The sequence below is a fragment of the Portunus trituberculatus genome, chromosome 48, assembly GCF_017591435.1.
Source record: "Portunus trituberculatus isolate SZX2019 chromosome 48, ASM1759143v1, whole genome shotgun sequence".
Classification (NCBI taxonomy): Eukaryota; Metazoa; Arthropoda; class Malacostraca; order Decapoda; family Portunidae; genus Portunus; species Portunus trituberculatus.
The window spans coordinates 28,049,919-28,061,275 of record NC_059302.1 but is presented as its reverse complement, the minus strand read 5'-3'; the positions used below and the strand labels follow the sequence as shown (position 1 = coordinate 28,061,275).

General features: G+C 45.0%; 1 protein-coding gene across 2 annotated transcripts in view; it reads right to left on the bottom strand.

Moving 5' to 3' along the window:
• Positions 1 to 2,134: 2,134 nt before the first annotated feature.
• LOC123498806 (protein tonB2-like) overlaps positions 2,135 to 11,357 on the bottom strand; it is a 49,701-nt gene continuing 40,478 nt past the window's right edge. Inside the window, exons 1-4 of one of the 2 annotated variants that reach the window (XM_045246231.1) lie at positions 5,962 to 6,051; positions 3,334 to 3,405; positions 2,998 to 3,123; positions 2,135 to 2,857 (exon numbers count right to left, since the gene is read on the bottom strand). In XM_045246231.1, the coding sequence (XP_045102166.1) occupies positions 2,348 to 2,857; positions 2,998 to 3,123; positions 3,334 to 3,405; positions 5,962 to 5,973 (720 nt within the window). In that variant the 5' untranslated portion in view covers positions 5,974 to 6,051 and the 3' untranslated portion in view covers positions 2,135 to 2,347. Of the gene's footprint in view, positions 2,858 to 2,997; positions 3,124 to 3,333; positions 3,406 to 5,961; positions 6,052 to 11,357 lie in introns of those variants that run through there. The other variant, XM_045246230.1, reaches the window with a different exon arrangement.

The following is an 11,357-nucleotide window of genomic DNA, read 5'->3' as shown; positions in this document are numbered from 1 at the left end:
ATTGTTGTTGTTATTATCATTATTTCTACTACTACTACTACTACTATTATTATTATTATTATTATCATTATTATTATTATTACTATTATTATCATTACCATCATCATCATCATTACCATTATTATTATTATTATCATTATCATTATTATTACCAACATTATCATTGTCATCACCACCATCATTATTACTCTCCACATAATGTTCATCAGTTTGCGAAAATTAAAGAAAATAAAAAGAAAAAAAGGAAGACGGTCTGATTTATCTCTTTATTTGGTGCGATGAAATACGGGAAGGCGCGGCATCACGGCATCACAAGGGGAGGAATCAGAAGCGCCGTGTTTATGATCACCGCGCGACGTGTTCCTCTGAAGACACCACAAGACGAAAGTTCAGTGTGTCAGTCTACAAACCTCCTTTACTTCGTGCACAGTTATTAGCGCATTTCTCTTTTTTTTCCGCCTTTTTTTTTTATTTATACCATGTGGGCTTTTCACGGGAATCTATGGGCTAAAGGGATACTTTTTCGGGGTACCTCCTATCTCAAAGCCCACCCGCTAGGAAACTGTTGCCCCGAGTGAGAAAGCCCAACCTACACTCGGACCGTGGACAAGATTTGAACCCGTGCGCATAGAGACCCTCCTCGGACCCCAAAAGCACGCATGTTTCTACTGTGACACGGCGGCCCCTTGTCCTGGTCTTTACATGTCACTGTTTCCAAAGTCTTCATTAAATTTAGATTAATGTACGTTTGTATGTCTATCTGTTTTTTTTTTTTACCAGAACTGATTCTCTCTCTCTCTCTCTCTCTCTCTCTCTCTCTCTCTCTCTCTCTCTCTCACTTACCCACTCACTCACATTTATCCCAGGCTTTTGGCTAATTCTTTCAAATCTTTTAGGGAAACTCCAGTTCCAGTGGTCCTTTTAATTCTAATATTTTGTTGCCCTTGGCAGTTCTCCCTCCTGCATAAAAACTCTCTCTCTCTCTCTCTCTCTCTCTCTCTCTCTCTCTCTCTCTCTCTCTCTCTCTCTCTCTCTCTCTCTCTCTCTCTCTCTCTCTCTCTCTCTCTCTCTCTCTCTCTCTCTCTCTCTCTCTCTCTCTGTTTATCCCACTTCTTGCCGCACATGCCCCACCTCCCTTCTGTTCGCCGCGAGAGGAAGAAGTGGCTGGTCACTCTCGTCCACTTTTTGTTCATTAACTTCGTCCTTGAGTGTTTGACCTTTTGTCTCACCCCGGTACTCGTGTTTGTAAGGGGCTGTGGTGGTGGTGGTGGTGGTGGTGGTGGCGGAAAGTAAGACTGAATAAAAATCTAACGGTTCTATTCCTCACTAAAGAATTTCAGGCTGGTTTTATTTAATATATTTCGCATCTTAACGTAATTCTCTCTCTGGATCTCCCAAATCTCACAATTTTCCCCATTTTCTCCGTTTTGTTCGAGTTGACCCGTTCCTTCTTATCCAGTTTCCTCTACAAAAACTCTCAGTACACATTCCTTTTATTTCTCCCGCTTTTTCTCATTCAAACTTGCAGTAGAAATTCTTAAACTATTTCCCATGCACAGAATCAGCAAGTAGGACGCGGACTGACTTGAGGAAAAGCCGCAGAGGACTACAGCAGGAGAGGTACTAGGCAACGAGAATAAGAGGAGACTGCAGCAGGAGGTATCAATGGAGAAAGGGAAGGCTGTGGTAGAGGATAACTGTGATAATGATGTAGTAGAAGGTAGCGATAGAGAAGGCTGTGGAAATTAAGAATGATGGGGAAGGCAGCGTATGGTAGGAAAGCTTGTGGTAGGGAAAGGTAGTGGTTGTGAAGGCTGTGGTAGAATTTAAGGGTAGAAGAAGGCTGTGGTAAGGTAAGGTTGTGTGTGGTAGGGAAGGCTATGGATGGGGAGAGGGGGATACTTGACGTAATAGCTAGGACAAGGTAGTCTGGGGAACATCAAATGGTTGGTTCTTGGCGCCAAAACAGGAGGGTCTAGTGACGCCATCATGAATCTAGGCTCATGGTGTGTGGTGTTGGGGAGGAATGCTGAACGAAGTAGGCTGTGGTGGGGGTGAGGGGTGAGGGGTAAAGATATGGGGCAGCGGACTGTGTTTAGAAGGGCGAGGGATACAGCGAATCATACGAATACCATAAAGTTTGTATAAAATGTATTTACACACAGACGTATGTACAGTCGTGCCTCGCTCTACCTTACAACGGCAGAACGTCGTCATGGACTACACTAGGCGCAGGCACCAATGTGGGCTGTTGCTGCTGTGCCATCCCCTCCCACGGCGGCCAGAGACCTTGGTAACTCTTGGACTTGAGGGTGTGGGCAGGCTAGGCGGGCAGGTTGGAGAGTGTTTAGAAAAATCTGGGGGCGAGAGCGGCCTGCTGCCTCAGAATGTTATGGTGGGCGGCGGCGAGGTCCTTCTGGGCGGCGAGCACGTCAGGGGCAAAGCCAGTGCTGGTAACTTGGTGAGAGTTGATGGCCCTCTGGTGGCCGCCCACGTTGCTCATAACGGAAAAGCTGGGGAATCTCACAGCTGGTGAGGGACGGTGGGCAGGGGCGAAAGTGGGAGCTGGCTGGGCAACAGCATGAGCAGGGGTGGGGCTGGGGGCTACAGGAGCGGGAGCGAAGGTGGGGACAACCCTGGGCCTGTGCTTGTTCAGGAGGGAGCGGATCTCGCCATGCACATCAAATTGACGCTGATGGGGCACGTGAATGGGAGCAGGGGAAGGAGGTGGGGAGGGAGGGGCCACAGCCACAGGGGCGGCAACAGGCTGGGGTGCGAAGCGGTGGGCGCTAGGAAGAGTGGGTGGTGGATGGACGGGGATAGGCCTCTGGATAGCTACAGGTCTCTGGACAAAGCCCTATTGGGAAGGTAAATTGGGAAGAACCGTCAGTCACTTTCCAAACAAAATGCAGAAGGAACAAAGTAACAATATAGATCACGACGGTACACATCAATATCAGCCAAGACAACTGAGTCGGCGGCTGCATGGGTACTTACAGTGGGACGGGGGGGTGGGTCGGGAGCAGCATCAGCAAGCGCCTTCAATTCCGCATACTGGTTGAGGAAATTCTGTGTAGCCAGGAGCACGTTCGGGTCGCGGGGCAGGTGGGGTTCCGTGATGGCCTGTGGGGAGGCATAGACGTGTAGAAGGAAGGGAAAGACTACAGGAAAGACTACAGAGGAATATATTGAAAGAATACAAACACAAAGACTTTAGTGGAGAAAAAGGGAATAGTAATAAGGAAGATAAGACAAAAAGGAGAGATGTGAGAACAATGACATGAAAGCAAATAACGATAATGATAATGACGATAAGGGATGATGTATACTTACATGGAAATGACTGGCATCCTTGAGGGGCCGGTGCTGAGCCACGGCCACCGCTGCCGCGCAGGAGAGGATCACCTGGGAAGGGAGAGACAGGTTAACATCAGACTCGCCTCCCGGGACTAGAACACGATGGAAATTTGACGCGCTACAGTTACAAAGGATACAGAGCAGGAGAAAGGAGACGTCAAAGAAAACAAACGAATAAAAGAAAAGACGCGAGAGAGAGAGAGAGAGAGAGAGAGAGAGAGAGAGAGAGAGAGAGAGAGAGAGAGAGAGAGAGAGAGAGAACTACAGGAAATAAACACCCCAAAAGTGATCAAGCACTATAAAAAGACAACTCTGCAACTGCAAATTATGACGTTTTTTTCTTCTCTCTCTTTTATCAAAATTGCTATCATGCTTTCTCCAGCCTCAATTTAACACCAGCTCTAATCCCTGCCACCCTTATATGCGTACCAGGAAGGCATGAGGAGGTACAAAAAAGAAAAAAAAAAAAAAAAAAAAAAAAAAAGCCACCTTGATCAAGTTTAGGAAAGTCTATCCTCAAGCACTTTCATTTTTAATTCTCGTTTTCTTTTTATATGCGGATCAGAAAAAAAATATATGGAAAGGGAGGGAGGGAGGGAGGGAGGGAGGGAGGGAGGGAGGGAGGTAGGGAAGGAGGGTATTGAAGGCAGTCCAGCAAACACCACTCCCTCCTCCTGCTCCTCCTTCTTCTCCTCCTCCTCCTCCTCTTCTTAACTGGTCCTCCTCGGATACAGATAGACAAAAACTGGATCATAACCTTACATGGAAAGAGTCCCGCAAGATGGATACATGAGAGAGAGAGAGAGAGAGAGAGAGAGAGAGAGAGAGAGAGAGAGAGAGAGAGAGAGAGTCATGTCACCTTGTTGTTTACCTGACGCTCCTTAATGAACACCACTAATATCTCACCTGGTCCCTTTCTCACCTGTGACGCCCATTCTAATTACCTCCACCTCTCTCTACCCTGCACAGACACTCCTACCAATGCACAGCCCCCCACCACCCCTCATCACCTCACCTTCTTCCCCAACCCTTAACCCCTCCACCCTCCCCATCACCAATACCCAACACGGAAGCAGAGACAAAGAACTGAAGAACTAATACAATCAATGCCGATGAAAAAAAAGAAAAGAAAAACAATTAAAGAAAATATAACCAGAATAATTAACAAGAAAATAAAAGAAAAAAGAAACACTTGTGATATTAATGAAGTGTAGGCAAAGACTGTATCGAGTGAGTATCTTTGGGCGTCTCATCAAGTGAACCTGAGGAATACTAGTAAGGAAATAAACATTATCAGTCACGCACTCGAAAGACTCCGGGAGATTTCAATAGGGAGTAAAAAGTAATCTTAGTGAATGGGAAGGGAAGCGAAATGCGAGAAGGGGAGAAAAAGGGAGATAGGATAAGATAAGAGAAGAGAAGAGAGGAGAGGAGAGAGAGAGAGGAGAGGAGAGGAGAGGGGTGGAAAGGAGAAAAGAGGAGAGGAGAGAAGAGAAGAGAAGAGAAGAGAGAGAGAGAAGAGATGGGAGAAAAGGCAGGAGAGAGAAAGAGGAGAGGAGAGAGAGAGAGAGGAGAGGAGAAGAGTGTAAAGAAGAGGAGAGGAGAGGAGAGGAGAGAAGAGTGTAAAGAAGAGAGGAGAGGAGAGGAAAAGAGAGAGAGGAGAGGAGAGAGAGAGGAGGAGGAGGAGAGGAGAGGAAAAGAGAGGAGGAGAGGAGAGGAAAGGAGAAGAGATAAGAGGAGAGTAGAAAGGAGAGCAAAGAAGAGGAAAATGAAAACAAAACAAAACAATAGCTTAGAGAAAGAAAAGGACAAAATACAGAAACACCCCCCTAAAAAAACCCCACAAAACAAGTGAAAAGAAAAACATGCCAAAAAAAAAAAAAAGAAAAGAGAGAGAGAGAGAGAGAGAGAGAGAGAGAGAGAGAGAGAGAGAGAGAGAGAGAGAGAGAGAGAGAGAGAGAGAGAGAGAGAGAGAGAGAACAAAAGGAAGACAGTGTAAGACTATGAATTACAAATAACAAGAGAGAAAGAGTCAAAAGAGGCATAAGAGAGGCCACCGAACATATCCTTTCCTGTCACCACCTCCTGTTCATCACTCTGAGAAAGGACCGCCATGTTTATCAAAGTGGCGGGAACAAAGCGTTAGCATGCAACTAATGGCTCATGGAGTGTTGGGGGGGGAGGGGAGGAGGGAAAGGCTCGCTGGGAAATGAAAGAGGAGCAGAAGCAATGAAGAAACACGAAGAAATTGTGGAATGAGAGAAGACAAAAGAATGGGAAGCAAAGCAAAGCAAAGAAGGAATAGAAAGGATCATGGAGGAAGGAGGAGGAGGAGGAGGAGGAGGAGGAGGAGGAGGAGGAGGAGGAGGAGGAGGAGGAGGAGGAGGAGGAGGACGAAGAAGAAGAAAACAAAGGCAAAACACATATGAATATTCAAAGATAAGAAGTGAAGCGAGAGAACTTGAGATCATGGAGAGCTGATGGCGGGGAAGGAGAGGGAGGGAGGGAGGGAAGGAGAACAGCAGGCAGCAGACGAAGTAGCAGAAGCAGAAGCATGAACAGGAGCAGAAAGAAGAGGAGGAGATTGGGGAGCAGGATACTCACGAACGCCTTCATGCTGATGTCTGGCGTGTCTGTGTGTGTGTCTCGCTACGGCGCAGCGCTTTATATATATACCTGGGCAGCCACACTCACACCGGGCGGCCCCCAAGAACCCACCTCGGTCACAACCTTTACTCACCACCCGCCTGACCCGCCCCCTCCCCACTGACCACACAGGGCCCCGCCGCCGCCACCACCACTGCCTGGATTACACGTACTCTTCCTGTATTGTCTCTACATGCTACGAAAGTCCATATAGGAGGGTAGAACAGAGGGAAATACGAAAGGAAGAGAGGTACATACGGGCAGGAAAGAGTGGCGGAACGGCCGTGATGGGGAAATGTCAATGTCGATGCAGAAGGATGTTTTTACGTTCAGATTTGTGATGGCAGGCGGCGTCTCGTCCTGTGAGGGAAGTGGTACGTGAAGGATGCTGGGGATGATCACTGAGGCGAGAGAGAATGTATGGGAACGGGAATAGGACGGGAATAGGTGGTGATGGTTGTGGTGGCTTCAAGTACCCCTGGTGTCTGTCAACCCGGTAGTGTTCGTGGTGGATGGATCCCCTTTTACAAGTCCCTCTCATGTTATTTGTGGCTTTCACGTCCCCCTTCTTCCAATACCAGCTCTCTCCCTTCCCTTTCGACAGCAAAGGAACACAAAGGAAGAACAAACAGTCTCCGGCCTACTGGTTACATAATTTTACATAAGTGTTTATTACGCATGTCTTTTTTTTTTTTTTTTTAAGGGGAGGGTCTCAAGCCATATAACATGTCTACAACTCTAGCAGGTGTGTGTGTGTGTGTGTGTGTGTGTGTGTGTGTGTGTGTGTGTGTGTGTGTGTGTGTGTGTGTGTGTGTGTGTGTGTGTGTGTGTTCATCACAGTACACACGCATGTTCTTCAGCCTCTTCTTCTCTACAAACTCGCAAGAGACAATGGGAAATATTTGCAACTCGAATGTGGAAAGAAAAGAATTATCCTCCGTTTTTCCTTTCCCTCTTTTTCTTTCTCTCATTCTTACGACTTTTTGCCACAACTAAACGACCATGGGATTGTTTTACTTTTTCGTCTACGAGTGTGTAGTACATTTTTATAAAACAGGAACAAAACCATAACTAACTACTACTACTACTACTACTACTACTACTACTATAACTACTACTACTACTTATATACTACAAATATCACTATTACCACTATATATTCAACTACGACCACTCCATCTACTACTACTGCTACTACTACAACTACTACTACTACTACTACCACTACTACTATTACTACCACACTATCGCCAACAAAAAACTAAAACACTACAATCCCTACTACTAAATGCTTCTAATGATCGTAGGAGCTAATATTTTTTTCCCCCCGTCAAGGTCGCGAGCTCCGTTACCCTACAGAGGGGTGCTGAGGGCCAAGGCTGAGGTAGGGCGGCGCATGTTACGTCTACGGGGGGTTATAGCAGTGTGGCAGCCCCTTTGTCAGGCTGGTGGCAGTGGTAGTGGTGCGTTCGAGAGGCAAAGAGTGGCTGGGCTCGCGTTAAGAATAGAAAATGCATAGGGTGGTGGTGGTGGTGGTGGTAATAGTAATAAAGGTGATAATAATGTATGGGAAACGCAGGTACTGGTTTTCGTGAACACTTACACAAAAACAACAAAATTACTACTACTACTACTACTACTACTACTACTACTACTACTACTATCGCCAGCTCCATTACTATAACTAATATAATTATTATGAGAAGAAAAATCTGCTATGTTAATTCCTACTTTACACCCTCCGTCCTGAGAGAGAGAGAGAGAGAGAGAGAGAGAGAGAGAGAGAGAGAGAGAGAGAGAGAGAGAGAGAGAGAGAGAGAGAGAGAGAGAGAGAGAGAGACACACACACACACACACACACACACACACACACACACACACACACGAAGGGCGCCAGTGTCCATCAACACAGGCCAGTCTCGCACAATCTTGGCAAGCCCCAGTTCTCGCCACACAAGGTCGATATTTTCACAGTGCATATTCTTCATTCCTTGCACACATTCACGGCCAAAATATTCCTTCAAATTGCGATTCACTGCTTAATGAATCGTCTCTATAAACATTATGAGGCACTTTAACATGATTTCGGAATATAATGTTTGATAAATGAAGAGAATCAAATGCGTGTTAAATAAACTTCACAAATACACTGATAGCTACGGAGTTACTTTCAAAATATCTGAGCTCCGATGATGGAAAAAGGAAATAAAAAAAATAATATCATTCAGATATCAGTCTAGATTCAGAGAGTGCTGGAGTTTGAGTAGCAGGGACGATCAGGTCAACTGAATTCCTGGACATAAAAAAGTTCAAGGATCAGAAGGAAGCGAACACAAACACAAATAAAAACACACAGTTAATTCCCAGGGCTAAAAACTAAAAACACGACCCGTTAATTTCTCCTCCATACGAATAAGGAACACCGCAGCATCGCATTAAGACCAGGAAGGGCGGCAAGAACAAGCATAAAGAAGCGGCGAGGCGCGACCAGGTGCTGAATGCAATCTGACGCAGGTGTGAAAGACGCCACAACCTTCCCTGGAACTCAAGTCGATCAACTTTCACACGTGTTTACAAGATCAAGACATTCCTGTATATAGAAATAAACAAAAAAAAATGTAGAGATAAATCAATGAGTAAATAAACGAACAAATGAGTGACACATAAACAAATGAGTGAATTCAAGTATGGATAAGAGTAAGGAAATTAATGTTATCCACAAAAATATGTACATTTACGAATACTTGAGTGAAATACAGGGCGAATTAATGAACTTACTGACAATCTATGTAAATTTACGAATACTTGAGTGAATTACAGGGCGAATTAATGCACTAACCGGCAATCTATGTAAATTTACGAATACTTGAGTGAAATACATGGCGAATTAATGAACTTACTGACGATCTATGTAAATTTACAAACATATTTCTTATCTATACCCCTTGAGTGAATTACAGAGGGAATTAATGAACTTACTGACAATCTATGTAAATTTACGAATACTTCAGTGAAATTCAGGGCGAATTAATGAACAAACTGACAATCTACCTAAAAAAAAAAAATATCGAACAGCTAATTAACTCCCTGACTAACCAATAAACCTTGCAAACTATATCCACCCATGCGCAAACTAATGTATGAATAAACAAACAAATCAGTGAGTGAATAACAAGATCAAGTCAACTAAAGGGAAAAAAAACAAGAAAGGAAAAAAAAAAACAAGATCTTCCTCTTTTTCTTCACTTCATCTTCCACCTTCAGACAATGGAAATTATAACGTTATGTCAATGATGAACGTGAACATATCACTCAACAATGAAAAACAGGTAAGTGACCACACACACACACACACACACACACACACACACACACACACACACACACACACACACACACACACACACACACAAAGAAAAATGCACAGAAAAAAAATAGCGCCTCCTCTTGCCCTCCTTCTCTTCCTCTTCCTCCTCCTCGTCCTCCTCCTCCTCCTTTTTCTTGTCCTCCTGTCGACCCCGGCGATCAAGGAGGCTGACTGACAAGGCCGATTGGTGGAAATAATGCCGACGGATGCAGGAGGATGGAGAGGTGCAGAGGTACACAAGTGAACACAAAGGAGGAACAAACATCAGCACACCTGTTGGCCCTGACGAAGCTGTCAAAAACTGTGCTATCTAAAGTAAAGCAGAAGTAAGAGACGTGAAGAGGAGGAGGAGGAGGAGGAGGAGGAGGAGGAGGAGGAGGAGGAGGAGGAGGAGGAGGAGGAGGAGGAGGAGGAGGAGGAGGAGGAATACAAAGGAAAGCCAAACAGCAACAAACCTCTTGGTCCTTTCGAGGCTGTTTGGTAACTACTTCTAACTAGATAAAGAGAAGAGACACAGGACAGTACAGGAGAAGACTACTCCCCACCCACCACTCCCTACACCCAGCGCTGGCATGGAAAGTAGTTGGGAAAAGTACCATGCAGTGTGGAAAAAGTGACCTGGAGTTATAATACTAATATCATGTCTAATTATTCGGACAAGAAGAGAGCTTGAGGAGGAGGAGGAGGAGGAGGAGGAGGAGGAGGAGGAGGAGGAGGAGGAGGAGGAGGAGGAGGAGGAGGAGGAGGAGGAGGAGGAGGAGGAGGAGGAGGAGGAGGAGGAGGAGGAGGAGGAGGAGGGAGGAGGAGGAGGAGGAGGAGGAGGAGGAGGAGGAGGAGGAGGAGGAGGAGGAGGAGGAGGAGGAGGAGGAGGAGGAGGAGGAGGAGGAGAAGAGAAGAAGAAGAAGAAGAAGAAGAAGAAGAAGAAGAAGAAGAAGAAGAAGAAGAAGAAGAAGAAGAAGAAGAAGAAGAAGAAGAAGAAGAAGAAGAAGAAGAAGAAGAAGAAGAAGGAGAAGAAGAAGAAGAAGAACAACAACAACAACAACAACAACAACAACAACAAAAGAACGAGGAGTAGGAGGAGAAGAAGGAAGAGGAGGAAGCAGGTAAGAGGAAGCTACTACTCTTTGATGTATGTGGTCACCTACCGGGGTTAACTTTTCCCCATAAGTGTGAGACGATGAAGAAAATAACTTATTAGATTCTCCCTCCCCGCGAGCATCGTAACTTCGGGCAAATGGTAAGGGGAGCAACTGTACTATGCCGCTTTCTCATATTCATTCTGGTTACTATTTGGCGATTTTATACAGTTTCAGAAACTTATGTGAGGATTAAAATTGTAAAGACTCTGGCCATTAGTCTTTCGACATCCATAGACAGTCCCTAATGCAAGTAAAATGGTCTAATAAAACCAAAAACCATGGTAAAAATGCGTCTCAGTATTGAAGAGGTTAAGGGACTGATGACTTCGACAACAAGGTGTGAAAAGAATGAATACCCTAGAACTCCTGGTGTGGTGGAAACACTGGAGGAACGAGAGGACTGACAAGGAGGGAAGGAAGTGCAATGCTGTCCACTTGAGTCTGGGTTTGTGAGAAAGCACGACATGATAGTAAGAGAAAAAAAAAGGACATTACAAAGAATAGTAGTCGCTCTTTTTCTTCTCTCCAATTGATGCTCTTGACTCCCTTTGCTGACTCTCTCTCTCTCTCTGTCTCTCATTACAAAGAATAGTAGTCTCTCTCTCTCTCTCTCTCTCTCTCTCTCTCTCTCTCTCTCTCTCTCTCTCTCTCTCTCTCTTTATTCCTTTTCCTTTTCCTCTTTATTTTTCCTTCGTGCATTACTTTTCTCAATAGCCTTTTCTATCTTGACTTTTTTTTATATTTTAGGTATGCAATGGATTTTAGTTATGCAATGGATTTCTTAATATTACTTTTCATTTTAATAATCAAAGAAATAACAAACGTGATGAAGTGTAAAAGTGAGGAGG